The 20,642-nt window shown below is 43.1% G+C and overlaps 2 protein-coding genes across 5 annotated transcripts in view; both read right to left on the reverse strand.

Moving 5' to 3' along the window:
* Positions 1 to 1,743, reverse strand: part of pisd (phosphatidylserine decarboxylase) — a 29,027-nt gene extending 27,284 nt beyond the window's left edge. The window contains exons 1-2 of the mRNA XM_048258378.1: positions 1,652 to 1,743; positions 987 to 1,057 (exon numbers count right to left, since the gene is read on the reverse strand). Coding sequence (XP_048114335.1) covers positions 987 to 1,057; positions 1,652 to 1,704 — 124 coding nt within the window. The 5' untranslated portion in view covers positions 1,705 to 1,743. The remainder of the gene's footprint in view (positions 1 to 986; positions 1,058 to 1,651) is intronic.
* A 4,477-nt stretch (positions 1,744 to 6,220) lies between these two features.
* wu:fi75a02 lies at positions 6,221 to 20,577 on the reverse strand. Of its 4 annotated transcripts, none has more exons than XM_048258626.1 (10): positions 19,823 to 20,577; positions 18,820 to 19,173; positions 18,668 to 18,728; positions 18,131 to 18,466; positions 15,662 to 17,759; positions 14,085 to 14,144; positions 13,255 to 13,402; positions 12,697 to 12,830; positions 10,172 to 10,243; positions 6,221 to 9,684 (listed from the first exon to the last, which is right to left on the reverse strand). In XM_048258626.1, exons 2-10 carry the CDS (start codon positions 19,162 to 19,164, stop codon positions 9,423 to 9,425), a joined length of 3,516 nt encoding a protein of 1,171 aa, XP_048114583.1. In that variant the 5' UTR covers positions 19,165 to 19,173; positions 19,823 to 20,577; the 3' UTR covers positions 6,221 to 9,422. The 4 variants fall into 4 exon arrangements, with proteins under 4 accessions (XP_048114583.1, XP_048114581.1, XP_048114584.1 ...); XM_048258624.1 differs by having other exon boundaries at positions 13,201 to 13,402; XM_048258627.1 differs by lacking the exon at positions 14,085 to 14,144 and having other exon boundaries at positions 13,201 to 13,402.
* Positions 20,578 to 20,642: the final 65 nt, after the last annotated feature.

Genomic DNA, 20,642 nt, shown 5'->3' on the forward strand with positions numbered 1-20,642 from the left:
ACACTAAATCAGGACTTTCACCTGAAACTGACAGAAGCTGTTTGAAGCAGATATTAATAATGAAGCATTCTGCAGATCCAGTCATTGACAAAAGTTTAAGACCACCCTTGAGAAAATGAATGTTTGACTTCTGAATGCAGGGACAGCATCAGAAATTAAATGGATCACATTGTAAATGTTGACCTATTGTAGTGTGGCAATCATGCAGGAAGTGTGTGTGTGTGTGTGTGTGTGTGTGTGTGTGTGTGTGTGTGTGTGTGTGTGACAGAATGTGAGGGGTAGACTAGGGGCCACTGGAGACAATGTTTTAGTACAATACAATTTAGCATTCAGATTGCATTTTAATATGGATTAATCAAGGCCAATAACAGTTCTGTGAAAGATGTAAACAAACTTAAAGGAGTATTCTGGCAATTTTTAACATTTTTCACCTGTTTCTCAAGGTCACCGAGTACTGTCATTACAAAGCCAGAATTCTCCTTTAAATGGTATCTTGTTTCAGATTATTCAAATACAAAGGGTTATATATGTATATATATATATATATATGTGTGTGTGTGTGTGTGTGTGTGTGTGTGTGTGTATCTTCGCATGAACAAAGACTTTCAAGTGAGGTCTCAAAATCAGCCCCAAGGTGAATTGGAGAGGATGTCAATAAACTAAAAAGTGTATCTGACATTCTCTCATAGTACGTAAAGACATTTTAAACACAGTGACAAAGACAGAACACTATGGAGATGTTGGAGATGCATTATCTCACAACATTTCTTGCAATTCCTTTGCATTTACTTGTACTATTTGTTTTTGGCTTTGTGAGGCTTTGTGAGAACGCCAATAGGGAGGGGATGCCAGACTTACTGCATGGGAATGCAAAACTATTGTGAGGAAATGCAAATGAAGCTAAAAATAAATTCCTACCATGATCCTGTAAAACACTGCCGAAATGGAAATGTACATTGATTGCCACAGTTGGATGCAACCCTCACCTCGAAAGAAAGTCCGTTCGGATCCACCCTGACACCATCTTATTCCCTGGGTTCTCAACAGTAACCAACAACTGCAAACGTGAAAATATATTAGTAATGCACAGGACACAATGATACACGTTTCATTTTAAGTACACCTAGCTAAACACAACATAACCAGTAACTGTAAACACACGCTATTTAGGGTTTATTAGAAGGGTAGACTTATTAGGGAAATTAAGAACCCAGGTAATGTATTTTAAATCCTCAATGACAGTAACTTCCGTGTGCTAAACGTCACTGCGCTAGCTATGAGTGAGTGCTAAGGTTGTTCAGAGAAAAACCTTTATCATAATGCTGACATGATGCTGTGTTTACGTCATCAATTCAGCACGGTAAATTCTTACAGCTCCAGCACATTTATCAAATTGAGCTGATTTGAAAATGATCTTGAGATTATTCCAAGTTGCTTTAAGCAAGATGAGGACATCAGACTGGGTATTTCAAACATTGGAAGGCGGTCATGTAACTAATGATGACAGCAAATGCTTGCGCAACATACAGATTACAAGGGGTAGTCCTCTTGATAAACATGTTCCACTTCCTTACGAAGTTGATATAGCCTAGCCTACGTGACATATTCAAAACAAAACGTGTCATATTCAAGCATAAAAGTATACATTTACCTGTTCGTGCCGTTAAATCGTGCACAACACACTTTTAGCAAGAGTGCTGACATCTTGACTGCAGCATGTCAAGGCTCCTTCGGGTTTGAAGATGCTGTTGTTAAAATCCTTTGTCGCCATCTACTGTACTGGAGCGCCATATATTTCAAAAGTCCTCTGCTCCTAGAAATTTAGACGCACCCTGTGCAGTTTTTCTGAAGTAGGCCTACAATACAGCACAGTAATGTTTTTGTAAACAAATAGCACTCTTGCAGTAAAGTGCAGTAGTGTCTCATTTTCCAATAATTCCTCCAAAACTGCCGTTTTCATACTCAGAAAACAGTTTTGACACTTGAAGTAGAGCAGTTATTTTTTGTAAGGGAATGGCTTTTAACAAATAGCGATTGCATTATCCATGTCCATTTTCTGTCATGTTCCACATTAAGGACAAGGCACTCAGTAGAACACATAATGGCAAACCAACCCGAAAAAACAACCCAACACACATCTAACATGCACCTGCACTTCCTTTCTCCCCTGCTTCATTCTCCTCCTACTTTGATTAGGTTTGACTAGGACTTCTGCACTCGTATTATCTTATAATCTTATTCTCATTTCTCATAGTGAACATATAGTAGTATTTATTGTTACCTAAGTTCTCCTTAGCAATTTAACCCACATTGTATAAGTTGCTCTGGGTTCAAACCTCTGCTAAATTATTATTACTTGTATGATTTCCCTTCCCATTCTCATTAGAACACATGGGAATGCCTGTGTCCTCCATGGGAGTGGCCATGCCGCCATAGCTGTGCCTGGGACCCCTGTGGCTGTGCCCTCATCTGTGCCCCCAGGTGAGAATCCCTGTGGTCATGGCCCTTGAACAAACCCTGGGAGTGGGCATGATTGAGATAGGCTAGGAGAACAGAGAGACCGCTGGGAGTCAGCTTCATCAAGTTACTAGAACAGCTGAATACCTACAGAGCAGAATCCTGGATTTCAATTGCAATGTGCAACCAGGACCACTAGGAGGTGATATGCATACACTATGAAAAACAGCTTCTTTGAGAGCTCTTTTGCCTGTACATAATCTGTGATTACATACAGTGACATATTCCAGCACATCAGAAAAAGATTTATTTATCTTATTCAGAAGAAATGTATTCAGGGCTGCTGTTTGATATTCTGCTGAGAGTTCATTCTGTTTGAAACTCATTTCTGGGACTGGGAGTGAAGCAGTGACTGAGAGGGAGAAAGAGATAGATCACAAAAGAGTTATGTTGTACAACAAAAGCACCATTAAAAAATAATGCATGAAGTAACGAAATAGTGTCAATATAAAATAATACTAATGTCTGAGGATGCAGTGGTATTGTGGATGTTTCAAAGTAAAAAAAGTTAATTCGCCTAGTCATTCTCTGAGGCTGGTATCTGTTCCTTTGTGGGTACAGGTGGGGTGAGGGTGATGGCTTAGTGTTCAGCTCCAGTGAAGGAAGCTTTACTCCAAGTTTTACTGGGGCAAACTGTTGAAGAGTCCTGATCCAAACAGACAACACAGCGATGGTGGCGTACATCAACCGCCAGGGTGGCCTGTGCTCTCCGCAGCTCTGTTGTTGTGGACACTCAAGCATTTGTTGCCACTATGTGCAATGCTTTTGCCTGGTGCACAGAATACCAACCCAGACCTATTGTTCAACCCACACCAGTCAGAGTGGCGTGGCACCTGAACCCTATGGTGTTGTTTTGGTGCAGCACAGGTCAACCTGTTTGCATTGAGAAACACTGCCTACTGCGAGCTGTGGTTCTCGATTAACAACTCTGCCCCACCGCTAGTGCTGGATGTGTTGGCGCAAATGCTCCTGTACGCCTTTCCCCCATTTATGCTCATCCCCGCACTGCTGGATAAAGTATGCTCGGATGTCCACTCCGTAATCACTCACTGGCTGAAACAGCTATGGATGTCAGATCTCAGGTCGATGTTTCACGGCCAGCCATGTCAGATGCCAGTGCGCAGGGACGTCCTGATAGTCCTGATTGGGCATTGGATCTGCCCAAGGTTTCTTCCTTGGTAAGGGAGTTTTTCCTTGCCCCTGTTGCTCTTGGGTGCTCCTTGTTGGTGCCCCCCACCCAATCCCAATCCTCCCCCACCTTTTTTATGCAGCCCTTGCCACTTAATCTACTAAACCCCTCTTCTACTGCACTTTTCCCCCCCCCCTCCCATTAATGCACAAATAGGCTGACACCAGACATAATTTCACTGCATTTCTTACTTCCAGTAACTATATGCATGTGACAATAAACTTCCTTGTATCCTTGTATCCTTGTAGGCGCAGGGGTCAATATGGCACCTAAAGGCCGAGAGCTGGCATCTTAACAGCCAGGCTCTTGAATGGGCAAGACTTGGCTACAAGGTTTGGCATGATCTCACACCCCTACATTCCACTTCTAAAAGAAACAGAAAATAAAATAAAGGTATTCTGACAGGACTTTTCAAACTGATATGAACACTGAGACCAATGGCAATAATAAATATGAAAAATATGTAAACATTGTTTATTTACCAGGAGCTTCGGCTGCGTTAAAATAGAACCCTGAATGTGTATGTCTGTTAAGATGCAGTGTGTCTGCATGTAGTTGTGAGAGTTAGTGTATATGGTCTGTGTGTGTGTATCTGCATGGGGTGTGAGAGTTAGTGTGCATATTGTGTGTGTGTGTGTGTGTGTGTGTGTGTGTGTGTGTGTGTGTGTGTGTGTGTGTGCAGACACACACGCACGCACAACACACACACGCACAGACATACACATTCAAGGTTTCTTCCTTGGTAAGGGAGTTTTTCCTTGCCCCTGTTGCTCTTGGGTGCTCCTTGTTGGTGCCCCCAATCCCAATCCCTCCCCCACCTTTCTTATGCAGCCCTTGCCACTTAATCTACTAAACCCCTCTTCTACTGCACTTTTACCCCCCCCCCCCCCCCAATAAATGCACAAATAGGCTGACACCAGACATAATTTCTTACTTCCAGTAACTATATGCATGTGACAATAAACTTCCTTGTATCCTTGTATCAGGGTTCAGGGTTCTATTTTAACGAGCCGATGCTCCTGGTAAATAAACAACATACAGACACAAACACACACACAGACATACACACTCACACACAGATACACACTCACACACACAGATACACACTCACACACACACAAATACACACACACACACACAGATATACACACTCAGACACACACACAGACATACACACTCACACATACACATATATATATATGTGCAATGTGAAGTCCCCTTGAGTGTGTATGTCTGTGTGTGTGCGTTTGTGTCTGTGTACGTGTGTGTGTATGTCTGTGTGTGTGTCTGAGTGTGTATATCTGTGTGTGTGAGTGTATATCTGTGTGTGTGTGTGTATTGTGTGTGTGTTTGTGTCTGTGTGTGTGTGAGTGTGTATGTCTGAGTGTGTATATCTGTGTGTGTGTGTATGTGTGTGTGTGTGTTTGTGTCTGTGTGTGTGAGTGTGTATGTCTGTGTATGTAAGTGTATACCTGTGTGTGTTTGTATGTATGTCTGTGTGTGTGAGTGTGTATATTTGTGTGTGTGTGCGTGTGAGAATATGTGTGTGTGTGTGTGTATGTCTGTGAGTGTGTGTGTCTGTGTGTGTGAATATGTGTATGTGTGTGAGTGTGTATATCTGTGTGTATGTGTGTGTGAGTATGTATGTGTGTGTGTATCTGTGTGTGAGTGTGTGTATATGTCTCTGTATGTGTGTGTGTGTTTGTAGGTGTAGAAGTATGTGTGCATCTAGATACAACATTCTATCCCACCGGTCACTATTGTGACCGTTAACATGTTTACTCATTCTGCAAACACACCAAAGACATTTGAATAATTATAAATGTATATATCATAACTAGACACCTTAAAGACCATGTGTACAACAAATATTTGTCCTATGTTTATTTTAATATACTTTAAAAACCTTTTATTTGGGAGCTGTGAGGCAGTCATCCTCTTCTCAAGGTGCAACCAGGAAGTAAACAGCTCTGGTCATGTGACAATTTACTCAAAACATTTGACACTGCACACATTTCATTGAAACACTCTATTGTTTCAATATTTACTGAAAGAGTATTGGAATATTCCCTAGTTACAGTTTTAGAGTCTTATAAGTACATATTTTTTTTTCGGTCACAATTGTGACCGATAGGGTGAAATGGGTTAAATGGTTGAGTGACCTGAAGGCCCTCTCAGTGAACCCTGCCTGCCTGTATGTTCTGTGTTGTGGGTGATTCAAAAGTTGTCTTACATCTGAACCCATTATACCAACCTAAGGTGTTGAACTCAGCCCTTAGGAGTTGTCATCGAGCTGCCCGAAACCTCAGGTGTAAACTCCTGAAAGCCCACTCCACAAGAAGCTTGGCTGACCCTTCAAGTTCAGAATCCTTTCTTTTTGGAGTTGTATAGTCTACCCTTATAACTTAGCATAACATTTGTCTCTCATTTATCCATTTTTCAGTTAGATTACCTAACTAAGCATCAAGAAAAAAAAACTCACTGTGAGAAGGAAAAAATGACACAAATCTAGGCAAATGTCAACACTATTTTTATTCATAAAATATATCTTCAAATCAAAGTCACAACCATTTAACTTTACTTGTTTTAGTGTTGGTCTCTCAGTTGATAACCAAAATAAAAACTTTCACTGTGCATAATTTCTAATACTGTGAGGGAAATGAGAGTTAAGGATCAACAGAACTCAGGGATCAATGTCATTGTACTTCCCCCCCCACCCCCTATCAAAAGAATGGGAATCCCAAAGTCACTTTTCACGACCAGTGTAGGCTATACAATACTTTCTGTTACAGCATAAAGGATTGGGGTGTTGGTGTGGCAAGGGGAAAAAGACATTCACATCACACACTGTGTACACAGGAGAAATAAAAAAAATCACATGTTTGCCAATAATCTTCCCCACACAGGGGGGCAGACAGTGAGACTACACTCTCAAAAGGGTCTGGCTCTTTGGGGGAGGGTTAAGTGCAGGCCTTGGCCACAGTTACATAGTGACTACGGTTATAGGTCTAGACTACGAGGGAAAACAATAAAAATGGCAGTCCTTAAAGAGTGCTTATAAAATCAGAGAAATAAAAAAAGATACAGACAAAACATCCAAACAAAACATCAGAAATCTTCACATTTTAAGTGTATGATTTTGAGAACTGAAACTGCATTTTTTGTACTCTTAAAACATAACACAATGTCTGTGCCAATTAATTCCAGTATTTCATAAAAACGGGTTTAAAAATAAATGTACAAAATCTTTTGGACAAACCTGTCTACTGGCAGCCACTTTATGTGATCTGAGAGAAAAAAAAAAAAAAAAAAAAAACACACCACTAAGCTGTATATGTGATAAGCCATAGCTCATCTTAGCCTGTTCCAAGTATACTGAAAGTACACTGATTTTCTTTTAGTATACTTGATGAACATCATCCTTGTTGCCACATTCGCCTCCTTCAGAGAGCCAAATGAATCTTTATACAAGTAGTTCACCAGTTGAGCCACTTAGCAGCTTGAGGCAAAACTGAGGACAACAGATTTTTTTTTGCTGGCTTTAACATTTTTTTCCCCCAAAGAAGATGTTAATAATAAGAAATATCCCAAAAAGGTAAGCAGGTATTTGCCATTCGTCTGCCTAATAATGTAATACACCCAAGAACTATCTGTTATGGCCCCAGAGCAAAAGAGAGCCGTTTCTGAATGACAAAGAAAGCTGTGGATTCATAAATTACTATCTGTACGGACCATACTTATTGCACATATAAAACAAGAAGTTATCAATGCCTAATAGGGATCTAGTAGCAGCCTCACATCTTCCTGCCTATAATGGCCTGAATCGGTACCCATATTAAAAAATGATCTAAAATGTTATCATTAATATCTAGCCTTATGTGTGTGTATATGTGTGTGTAATAATGACTGAGGGACATAGCAGCTTTTATGGAATAAAGCAGGACATGAAAGGACATGCAACCAGGATGAGAAAACTGAAACAATTCCATGTTTCATCTTATGCCACTGGAAACAGTGGGCAGAGGCAAAGTGAATAGGGAATAAATACTAACAACAGCCCACAGCCCTCCCTGGTCTTGTTTTGAAGAGGTATTTGAATTTCGGCAAAAGCAGGACCCCTCTCCGCCCCACCTACTCAAATTCATAGACGTAGAGAATAGTAAACCAGAACAAAAAACAATGTAGAAAAAAAATCCACACAAAAACAAACATTGCATACTTCACCAAACTAAAGCGGATTGTAAGAGAAAACAAAGCACCACAATAGAGCTGTATACATGGGGGCAAAATACTAGAAATACCAACAAAGTAAAGTCCAAACTCTGGAGAGGATACTGCTCTCAGAGCTTGATATTGTGAACGTGAGCACAGGTAGGTCCACAAACTGAGAGACATGATTTCTTCAGCATTTCTTAATGGAAATCACTATTCGTCAGCTATTCACTATTTCAATAGCAAAACATTAAAACCTAAATCAAGATTGCTGGGAAAAAAAGAGATACGCCACATTCCAAGTTAAACTGACAACATCTGAAACTGAATGAGTAACGAAACGTGTGTGCTAGCAGACCCCATCACCCAGCGGATGACAAATACTGACTCTGCAGCATGCAGAGTGTTGCCCTTAAGAGTTGTGACGAGAGGCCATCTTGGTGGCTCCATACATTTATGTATACTTGAAAGTCTAGTCCTGGACACAGATTAATAAAATGTTTTTCCTTATATGGGAAACTGTATGGTCAGAGAGCCCTTGACTGAGCTTTCTTTATGATCCAGAGTTATAAAAGGCGTACATTTAAGTCCTGTAATGGATGCCACAGACTAGATTTCCTTAAAATACACAAACAAACAAACAAACAAACAAACACACACACTCTCACACACAGAGAGAAAGGCAACAACCTATAGCAGCCAGGATGTAGAGTAAGAAAGGACCGAAGTAAACGACAAAAGAAATTACAGTGGTCTTCTAGGGTACAGTTTGTGGTATCAGGCAACATCTAGAAAAAGAAAGTTTCCATGGAGCGGAACAATCCTTTTTTCTATAATAATAATAATAATACTTCTGATAAGACAATGCATGTCCCATCATAATCTATGAGAAAAGAGACAGGGGGATCAAATAGGCTAAGGTGTCATGGTCAAGGGGTGAAAGTGCTAAGGTTTTCCCTCATAGATGTGCTTGGGTTGCTTACACACATACAGGCTCTATTAGGTTCTACGAGAGAATGTGCATATTGGGTCTCTGTGTTGTGTCTGTGGGTGGGGCGGGCGGTTCTAGAGGGGTTTCCCTCTCATTCACAGTCATAATTGACTGATGTTCAGTTTAGCTTGGTTTCACTAAAGCGTGTGTGCTCTGTGGAGGTAGATCTTTATATACCACCGACACACAATAGTCAAACCAGCAGCACAACCGACTATTGTCCTGTCTAACTGTTGGTTGATGAAAGGCTACTGTCGGTGTGGGTTTGATCCACACTTTTGGACGCTCTAGAGCAGAAAACATCTCCATTCTGGGGTGAACTAAGACAATGACCAGCCATGTTTGCCTGACCCTGTAAAAGGACCCAGCTATCAGTGACAGTATTGGCACTGTTAGGTTATCATCGTCATACCTTTGGTACTGTCCAAACAGTTTAACACACATCTGAGAGAAGACTACAAATGGGGACTTCAGATCATGATTAGGACTTTCACCCACTTATGTTACAAGTGCTTAGACCTCCAGGCCTTCGCGCGAGAAATAGTCCTCCAGCTCGCTCAGCCTCTCAATCAGCATGACATCAAGGTCAGTGTCGTCGCCTCGACCTCTTCGGGCCCTTCCCTTTATGCGGATTGGGCCCACATTGGGCCTGGCCTTGCGCTTCCGCGGTAATGTGAAATCGGGAAAGTCCAACACACGCTTGCGCTTCTGGTGGCCAATGCACACCAGGGCCCCATTTTTCTCCTTCGGCTCCTCGAAGATCGTCTCAAGACTCCTGAGAGACAAACATTTTTACAAAATCACTCAATAGTCGTTTTTACACTGAGATCGCGCACCATTCACAGGAAGAGGAGACGTCTTTATGCCTCATTGTGTGTCTAAAAAGGAGGTGAAAAATTGCCAGAAAAATGACCGCGACTGTTTACATACAAGCCGGCATATTGAGGAGCCAGGAGGCAGGACCAAATAGTCCGCATCGGAGTAAAAGGGGCTCATGACTCTGTAGACAAGTCATTTTATTTTCATGTCTATGCAGGCAACATGAAAAAAACATATACATGCTTTTATCAAAAGTAACGTACAGTTCAGTTAAGGTATTCATTTGGACAATGTGGGTACCCTGGTTTGCCATTTGATATCCAGGGACTCTGGAATTATTTGGAAATATATTATTTATACCAAACAATAGACCATGGTTTCAATTCATATTTTGAGTTTCATTAAACCCTATGGTTAACTCTGAGTAGAAATCACAGACTGACCTGTTGGGAGTTGGTGATTTATAGTTCTTGTTTGTGTAGATCTCCTCAAGGCTGAATTCCTTTTTCTTCAATCTGATGGACAAAAACAATGATGACAACATGACAGCTGTCCAGACTAAATCTTTCAGCAAGTTAGATGAGGAATCAATAGGAACACTATGGTTCACAAAGATCTAGAATATCATAGAACTAGTGTTTCACCCATCTCTGGGTTCCCTCACACAGGGCTTCATCTAACCTCATGCCCTTGCCCTTGTATGGCTCACACACTGGGCACCCCTCTGATGGCCTCTCAGCAAGCTATCCCACCTCTTGACACCATGGATAGTGGATGGAGAGAGCAGTCACCCCAGCATTTAGCCTGAATCTACAGAGTGGACTCATATGGCTCACACACTGGGCATGCCACACACTGGGCATGCCACCCATGGCCAACTCAAACTCACCACATACTGGACATTCAGGTGCAAGGCTGCAAGGTAACAGCTTTTTTTTCCTTTTGCTACATGATGTGGCACCGCTACTTGTGTTGCTACTTGTATATGTGGCACAGGGTATTGTACTAATATATTATTAGTTATTATTAGATACTGTAGGTGTGTACGCTTAATATATATATATATATATATATATATATATATATATATATATATATATATATATATATATATATATATATATATATATATATACACACTATAAAGAACTCTGTTTGAACCTTTAAACTGCTTTAAACGTTCAGGTGGTCTTGTGCGTTCTATAGTGTCTATAGTTTGAAAGTATAGTATTAGGCAACTCATTCTTTCAGAATAAACCACATTATTTAAATATGTCACCGGTGAAGTCAGAGGCAAGCTGCAGCTCAAATTCTCATATATTTGAGAGCAATACAGTTGGTTTCTATTTGTCTTTGTACATACTGTAAATAGTAATTTACAGTAAGTACAAGTATAAGTAATACTTATACTGTAAATAAAACAAATATGGAGTTACTGAGTTTGTGACTTGTTTTTGTTTCAGTTGTGTATTTTAGCTAGGTTGTAGCCAGCTAGCTCGCAATGTTATAAAACTGTGTAGCCTGGCTACATTATGCTAATGTTTACAGCAAGGCAGATGAATGAACAGAATAGTCAGAAAAATAACTGTAGTAGGCTACCAAATAAACTCCCCCTAAAGTGAACTGGTAAAATGTAGCCAAGCCAGCTGCCATGACTCAGAACTCTATCTGAGTTTTGAGATAACTTTTGCCCTCAAAGAACAATGTAGCACCTTAATAATATTAATTTAATAATTGACAAGAATGGTTTTTATCAGCTTCCCCTATTCTAAAGAGCAGCAACTGCCACTGGCAGTGCACTCATGTAGTGAATATATCAATATCAATAGAACCTTTAGATATCATAAAACGTTACTGAATGTTTAACATTAACATTTCTAATGAAAGAGAATAACACAACTTGGTGTTAAAAAATAAAATACATTTTGAGGTGTTGTAAAATGCTCAGAGGAATAAAGGGAAAAGAAAAACATTCTGACATTGACACTACTAGTGCAAGAGAATAACACAATTTAGTGTTAAAAATACACTCATAAAATAACTCTGAATCCATGCATTAAATCTGGATTCATGAGATCATGATTACAATTTCTAGCCTGGATGCCAGCCGAACTTAGCCCCACCCACAACATTTGAGGTCGGGAAGTTCGGTCTGGACTTTCCCGTTGTGGAGCAACTATACCCGAACCAGAGCGGTTCGGACCAGAAGAACTCCTGAAAGTTTTGTTCAGAGCTAAAAATGCAACTGTGTTTGACAGAGGACAAATGTAGGTATGGTACGATGTCTTTGTAAATTACATTTAATTACAAAGTATTTCATTCATCCTGGTTCTCCCTAACAAAACGCTGTTGCTAGAAGGTAGACACTTAGATTTCGGCATCGCATCTGTTGTAGAAGATATTGACAGTGCAATATCTTTAAAAAAACGACCAGAAAACAATGTTAAAGCAACACCAAAGAGTTTTTTGTACCTTAAAATAATGTTTCCAAAATCGTTTCAGTGGTTCATCAACTTGTAACAGGGTGAACGGCACTTCTGCATTCGCTCCCAAGCCTCCTATCGGCTATAACCAAGACTATGTTTGCCAGATCGGTAGCGGATCTGTAGTTCGATGGAATGAGACATAAGAAACTACAAATTTGACTTGGCGTTTGATGTCGCAATACATCGACACTTCATAAATCATGCAACATATTCTACCTTGTCTGTGGACATCGTTATTTGCAAAGCCGGTGCTGGATAAACAAATAGCGTGCGTGCGACAGAGGGAACGTTCTTTGGTGTTGCTTTAAGGTGATTATGGAGAAGAAGGATGATTTGGGTGTTCTTCCTACAGGATTCACCCCCCTGTATCGGTTGAAGCACGCCCCATAATCACATCCCAATGGAGCAGTATCAGAGGTCAGGCTATACAATTTCAGTATAAAAACTAGAAACAATGTGGAATGTTCGAGGTAACAGCTCACCTCTTTGGTTTGGGAAGACCCATAGGGGTGAGGTTGTTGTCTGGCTTCGGGACAGTCTTGCGGATGCGTATCTGGGATACCCTCTTAGACCGCAGGCCTGGCTGAGCCCCAACGTTCCCATCATACAACCCCACCTTCAAGAGAAAACACCACATCAAAATTAGGACTATCCTATTCCACAGTGTCACCTTCTTGAACATGTTTCTTTTTAAATACACAAAAATGGCACTTCACTGAAACAGGTAAAATTGAAGACACCTTCATTTCCACCTACGCTATACATCTACAATCATTCATTTATTTCTGAAGACAAACTTTAAAAAATGTGTAGCACAATGCCTGGACAGTACTGTGAAAGTACAGTAGTGTGACCAAAGAACTGAGCATTTTACCCTGGCATTGCTTCGAGTAGATGTAACACTTCTTTCTTCTTTGCTAGACTTAGCAGAGCTACCATCTATACCCCATAACCCATAGCCTTGCATACGAATGCAAGTGACACACCTCTCTGGATGGCTTGTGGTTGTGCAGGCCTGGGTACTTGACGTTGGCACTAACTTTGGCAAAGTTGGGCACGGGCTCGGTAGGCGCGCTGTCCAGGCGGTGGGCCTTGGGGCTAGGGGAGTGGCGTGGTGGGATGTCCAGGCTCCGCTCAGGGGTGAGCCTGGCTTTGTTACGCCTCGGGGATGGAGATGAAGCAGGCCTTCTGTCCAGGAGATGCAAGCAGAGAAGAGCAATGAGGATGTGACCGACACCACATATCCATTTACATTGTGTCCATGCAAACAGACTGTGGTGAATTGATGCAAAATGCATTGAGAATATTAATTATGGAGTTGAAAATACACTTGTTTGCCAAAATTTGACATCAGAGACAATTTGTGTCGTCACTGATATTGACATTGTAGCCCATCACTCTTGCTGAGATTGACAGCAGGTTAAAGTGCATTTTTTCAAGTAGTCCCTGCCTTAACAGCGGAGAGCAGTAAGGATTAGTTTGGGAGTGTGAGGACTTGTGTGCTGATGGAAATCCCTGGTTGACTGGATTTTCACTCACCTGTCAATCTATAACCTGTCAATAAATCTATTGATTTTGCTTCAGATTTCACGTTCATCACATCACTGTTTGGACTGATTTTGTCCACAACAGGACAAGCTTCTTAAACCTAATAATAGTGTTCCAATTCATCTTCTGATTCTCTCCTAACTGAAGAATTTTGAATTGTACTTTTAGACAGCATATGGCACATATTTCTATCAAGATATGTGCATAGACTACATTGTACCAGTATTTCAAATTCCAGTATTTGATCTCTACTCTTGCACTAAGGCAGGGAGGGACCCAGAGATTTGCATCAGATTACTGTGCGGCTGGGAGGTTTGCCCACCGTGCTGTGGCTCTCGTCCTGCGCGTAGACGTAGCCTCTTGACAGGATCGATGTGCATAGCTAGCAATGCAAAAAGAGGATCAGCAGGACAGAAAATAACTTCCTGTGACAACAGCAATGAATGAGTAATCATACCCATTATAATATAGTTCTTATCAAGCCTCAATCGCTCAATAGATGCTTATACTTACATAGCAAGCATAAATATATCAAAAAAGATAACTTGGTCATATACTTAGGCCATCCTTAAAAATATTTTTGCTTGCAGTAACAGCCAAAAAAAATAAAAAATGGGTCGGTAGGTAGGTCAATATTTTTTTTTTCAAGATTCAAAGTAAAAAAAAAAGTACAATTTTGGTCATGGTGATTACGAGGGAATGAATTTACACAAATGTGCATATCGCGGACGTAACTGACTGGGTCTTCAACCCCGTGCCTTCAGGCGCACCATTGCAAAACCTCATTCTGATGCAGGTTATATAGACCAGCCTTTCTCAAACTTCTTTGACCTGAGGCCCGGTCATGGCAGCCTTTTGGGTCATAGGGCTCATCTACATGTACCCAGAAAGAAGGCTACAATAGCTCTTGGCCACGTTATATTGAAATTTGACTATACAATACTCAATGCTATACAGTGTATTATACAGTCTCTGCTCTGTTTCTAAGGAAGTTCCAAAAAACAACGTCGTTCAATTAAGTTTCGTTAAATAAATAAATAAATAGCCTTCCAACAGGTTGAAGCGGAGCTTTGATACCAACGTTATCGATTAGTTTCAGTTTCTCTCAAGCAGACGCCGCATTGAATGAATGCTCATACCACCACTTAATTGTAGGGCTCCATGTTTAATGACATCGATAGCAGAAACGTTTGTTTTCTTTTTTCGTCGATCCGCGGTTTCTTGATCAACTGCGCAGCAAATTATCAGATGAAGCACCGGGCCTAATTTCACTCCACGACTCCGCGGACCAGCAGTCTACATGTTGCGGACCCATATTTTGAGAAATGCTGAATAGACCACAACCAATTTCAATACTCCGACAGGGTCACCGTTAGACTAAGGGGAGAAGGGATGAGAAAAGATCTGGCCACAGTTCTTCCAGAACTTCGTGCCAAGTAAAAAGCGTTATCAGTTTGTGTGAATGAAACGGCGTAGGCCATAGTGTGGCATGCGTAAAACCAATGGTGTAGAGATGACGCCACAGGTTTTTTTTTTAAGTGAGCCACGTTTGCATGTAGGCAATTTGTATTCACAATACTTGGGCCTACTAAAAGAAATATTATTTTATTGCATTTGTATTGGTTGTTTAGAGTAAAAAAAACAATCGGTCGGTATTAACGCAAGTTTACAACCGGCAAGTCGGTCGGACTAAAAGGGGGAAAAAATAAATATTTGGGTCGGTTCTAAATTGACAGGGTCGGTCGGGTTACGGCAAACGAAAATATTTTTAAGGATGGCCTTATGTACAGAAACCTATATACATATATTTATCATTAAAATGGCCTTTGCCTAAAAAGTCTATTTAGGAAATAATGCTTTTAACTTTCCTTTTTTGGGGGTAGCAATGTGCAATCTCACCTGTGGTCATTGCTAAGACCAGGCGGGGCTGAGTAGTCAGCGAGTGGTCTGAGGGGAGGGTACTTGTCCCGGTACAGGGCGATGCGGCTGACAATGGTGGTGACCGCGGCCGGTGAGAGCTGCATGAAGGCCGAGAGGCGCCTGTGCCTGATCCAGAGGCGGAAGTGTCCCGGGGAGGAGATGGCCAGCACCGTCTGAATGCCGCCCTTTGCAAAGCCCCCCTGGCTGAGCAGGGACGGGGGCGACTGAGCAGCCGTGCGGAAGAGCTGCGACAGGCTCGGCTGGTGGCACGCGTTGGCGCTCCCCAGGAGGAGCTGGTTCGAGGAGGAGATGGTGCTCCGGCCGAGCGTGGTGACCGTGCTGGGCTTCAGACCGCGGCCTGTCACGCTGGTGGCCAGCGGCGGCGAGAGCGAGTCGCTGAGGCTGACCAGGGGCTGCAGCTGGCAGAGCGGGTTGGTCCCATGGTCAGGGAGCCCAGCCCGCTTGAGCAGGGAGCGTCGGCGCGAGGACGGCTCCTTTTCCCAGTGGTTCTTCAGCTTGGAGCTCAGCGAGCGCTGCAGATTGCCAAACCGGCAGAACCCACTCGAACTGGCCGAGAGCAGAGTCTCGTCTGAGGAGCAGTCACCGGACACCAGCCGGCTGGCCGTCTCTGATAACTGATCCAAGACCGTCTGGCTGTCCCCAGATTTGGCCTTAATCCCAAGGAACAGGGGCTTCGAGGAGCCGTTTTTGGGCGTGGACAGTTTATGGTGGGCGTTCACAACACTAGTCGAGTGAAATGGTAACAGAGTCTGTTTCGTACCTCTGTTACCAAGCTTGGCCTCCACACACAGAGAGACCGAGTGACTATTTAAAGTGCGTTGGGGGACCAGGGCAACAGCAGTTCCAGTCAGCCCTCGAATTGGGGATTTCAATTCAATATAAGAAACTGTAGGCGATTTGGGGCTGTCATTATCATTATTTACGGTTAAGGACAGGGAATCTACAGCAGCATCAACAACCTGCTTGCGCTGTTCAGCCCCTGAGCTTTGCATTCTGCCTGAGGAGCCCTCGAGACGAGGCTGTCCATCGCACCGCCCGCTGGAGTCCCCCTCTCGCCTCTGGGGTCCTTTTTGTTGAGTGGAGGAGTCATGCGAAGAAGAAGAAGAAGAAGAAGAAGAAGAAGAAGAAGAAATGGCAGTAGTGGGAAACAAACTTGTCTTCTCAGTCTTTTTCTGTCTCTTTTTGCGCTCGGGTTTCTCTACCTCCACTGAGGAGTCACAGTGAGACTTGGGGCTAAGAATTGAGGCTGGCTTGAATGACCTAGACCCCTGGGATGGTTGTGCTTTCGTCTGCCCAAACGGCAACGCGTGCTTGGCCCTGCTTTCCCCAATGACTGTGATGGAATGCACTGAGGTAGGGGGTCCGCCTATCGGGCTCAGTTTGATAGGTTGCTGGACCGCACAGAGGAGACCCTCCCTCCTGTCCAACCTCCGCTCGTCTCCTGACTTCTCTGCGGGGATTTGGACACTGATGGAAGGCACCTGAAGTGGCGTGGCGATGCGTAAACTATGAGAATCCACGCCAGGCTGCTTGATGCCACACTTCTCGGGCGCTTTGCTCTCCATGCCTTCGGAAGTCTGTGACGTGGACAATAGTGAGCGCTGAGGTCCCCAGCCAGTGCTGCTGTCAGTGCTGGCCAGAACAGTGTCCACTAACAGGCTCAGGGCATTCTGCCCGTTCTCCACTTCCAGCTCCGTGTCGGCGTCTTCAAAGTCTGACACTGGGGAATAGTTGCCCTGTAGGCATCGCTCTGGCTGGCCTCCAAGAGACAAAGAGCCTCCCAGAGGGGATACTCTAAGAGACGGTGGTGCCGCCGCCATCCCCAACCCTAGGCTACAAAAATTGTCTTTGCCTAGGCTCTGAACACTTGAGTGTTGTCTCCGCTGGACAGGGCTGAGGCTGGTGGGGGACAAGATGGCTGCCTTCCATGAGCACACTGGCTCTGAAGTCTTATCAGTCTTTTCAGGTGGAGGCACCTGACAAACAGGATGGGGCCTTTGAGGAAAGCTCCTGGTCATTGTTAAATCCTCTTCTGTCACCATGGGTTGATATCTCCCTGCAATTCACGACACATTTTAAAAATGTGATTTCAGTTACAGTTATTACAATGTTGGTACTATTTGAAATCATTCAGCCATCTGGAACTTCCTACCCGTTACTGCTTGACCATACGTGAAACAGGTGTTAATTTTCTTTCCATGAGAATCCATCAAGGCTATTTATTTTTATAGAATTGAAATACACTTCACCCTTTCTCTACATAACTGTTCATGCACAGTCAAGCTGTTCAAGCAGTCAAAGTAAAATCTCGTCACACAACTCAATACATATAAGTGACAACAGCATTAGAATATACTACACAAGATCCAACTATAAGGCGGGTCATTTGCCTGGCTAAACTACCCTTCTGACAGAAAACCATCTTACCATGTCTAGGTGATAGTGCCAGGGCCATTGGAGGGGGACTGAGCGGCGAAGTGGAGCCTGGACCTCTTCCGAGCTGCCCGAGCCTGCTGTGAAGCAGCGCCAGGCTGCTGCCGTGTCCGGTGCTCTGCTCACACAGCTGGTCCATGCGGTGTTCGAGGACCTCCAGACGCTGGCTCAGGGAGCCCAGCGCGCCCGACAGCAGGCTCTTCATCTCGGTCTGGTGGGCCGTCAGGAACCGCTCCAAGGCACCAAGCTGCTCGCCTGCGGAACCCGTCTGGGGAGCCGGGGGGCATGGGGAAGAGGGGTTCCAAACAGGTGGACCTTGTGGCGTGCCCTCTGTGTCAGAATGAAAACAGAAGGTGAGTAACTGATCGAATGTTGACGTTACCAAGCTAGACTCAAAAGACTTTACCAAGCTAGACTGAAAAGGTCTCACAGTTAATTAATATGATTTATTTTTTAGGACAATTTACAACTGCACCATGTATTGAAATAAAGACTACGCATAACTTGGTGGGAAAAAAGTCCTTCCATTACCTTCTTCAGTAAAACTGGCCTGTGATCTACTTTTGCCGACCTGTCTATAAGTGACAAAAACCTGCAAGAGACGAGGAAACGCTGATAATGAAACAGCAATCCTGCACAGATCATATATGTAAAGATTCTTTCCTTCACACTCAATTCCTTACCCTGGAATCTGGTTCCCTTTCTGTTTGTCTCCCAGGAGGTCTGTTGGCATCCACGCTGCTGCCACTCATGCAAGCACCCTTTCCGCTGTGGCTCACCTGCGGGGCAACACAGTGCTTCTTCGGAGAGAACATGGCTTGGTGGCCCTGCCCTCCCTCTACTACCTGCAGGCAGGGCTTAGCCTCCAGATTCCAGTGCAACTCGGCTGCTTTGGATTTCCCATCCGCGCCCACTTCCCTGCGGGCCACAGCCAATCGGTCTTGGCAGAGGGGAGGGCCTGCCGGACACTGTCCAGAGGTGGAGACGGGCCCCGGCTGAGGGGCCCTGGGGTCAGTGGACAGCATCATATCCACCGACTATTGGAGAGGAGAAAATACAAAATTTAACTCAACTCAAAATGGACCTGCAAGTAAAATACATCACTGTAAACAAGGAACTGACGAATGAGCTTCGATTGGATATCTCACCTTGTTAAATTGTTGTGGTACTATCATTACCCCATGCAATAAATTATTTGTGACATTAGGGAAGGCTTGGATTCAACAGAGCGTCATATAATCAAGCACACTTCAAAGCTGCCGACGTGCGATGACAACAAAACCAACCAAATATAACCCCATCTAAATAAATAGTCTACATAAGACGATCGAATAACACCAATAACTATTCTTCCACTGTATTCTTTCTAGACACCATCGACGTTATGAAATAAGGGATTAAATCATTAGAATAAAGTAGCCTATTCCACGTGCGCAAGCAAGCCACCTATTTTGGACTACTGGGCATTTTGTTTTTACGCAAATAGCGAACAATGAAAACACCGGCTGTTTAGATATCTATTACCGCAGCCTTACAAGGCTAATACGATGGAGTTGTATTGCTTACCTAAATGTTGTGTCGTGTGTGTTGTGCAGAAACGGGGCGTAGAGGAAGGCCACTACAAATACCCTGTCGAGAACTTAACGTTCTTTCGCCGGTAATTTAAATGAAAACAGGACTGTTTACCTGAACACGCAGTCCCGTCCACCGCTGTTACCTCAACAGCAAGCTGGATAAGGGAATGTCGGTATTCGTTCAAAGTGTAATTTCTTGCAACTCCATCCCGATGTCCCGTCAGAAGAGAGAAATTCTATCTAAAAGCTTACTGAGGTTGCTTCCGGCGCAGACACACCATCCATGACCCAGATTGAAAAGGAGTTGGAATATGAAAGGAGTAAAACAAGTGCGACTGATAAACCAAGGCAGTGGATGTCACATTATGAAATACAATGTTTTAATGACTAACTAAGAAAAACAATTGCGTAGCCAAACTGTTTATACTTCACAACAAACAAACTAGCTAGCTTAGTGACGACAAGTATTGTAGGCTATGTGTGCACGGCATCTGCTTCCGTTCTGTATTGCAGGGGAGTGACTGATCTTACCATTGGCTCCACTGAAGTTATACCGCTATTCCATTGGTGAATTTGCGTGCAGCATTATGGGAAATCTAACGATACATTGAAGTATGATTGCCATCTACAATGTAGCGTAGTGGAATAAGGCTTATAATGCCGATTAAAAATTGGACACAAAAGAGCCAAATGTGACTTTTACGCACGCTCACCTACAACATGGATTTGCGGAATCCACAGAGTATATGACCTTTGTAAAGCATGTCATTCCCAAACGGGAAGTTCCAAGCCATGTTTTGTGTTTTCTTTCGTTATAACCTCGATAGGTATTACTCTCCCGAGACAGATGTCATTGTATAGTAAAAGAGTAGTTAAATGTGTTAAACGCGATAGCATACTTTGAATTTAACTAAGATGGGGGGGGGGTTGGT

The sequence above is a fragment of the Alosa alosa genome, chromosome 12, assembly GCF_017589495.1.
Source record: "Alosa alosa isolate M-15738 ecotype Scorff River chromosome 12, AALO_Geno_1.1, whole genome shotgun sequence".
NCBI lineage: Eukaryota > Metazoa > Chordata > Actinopteri > Clupeiformes > Clupeidae > Alosa > Alosa alosa.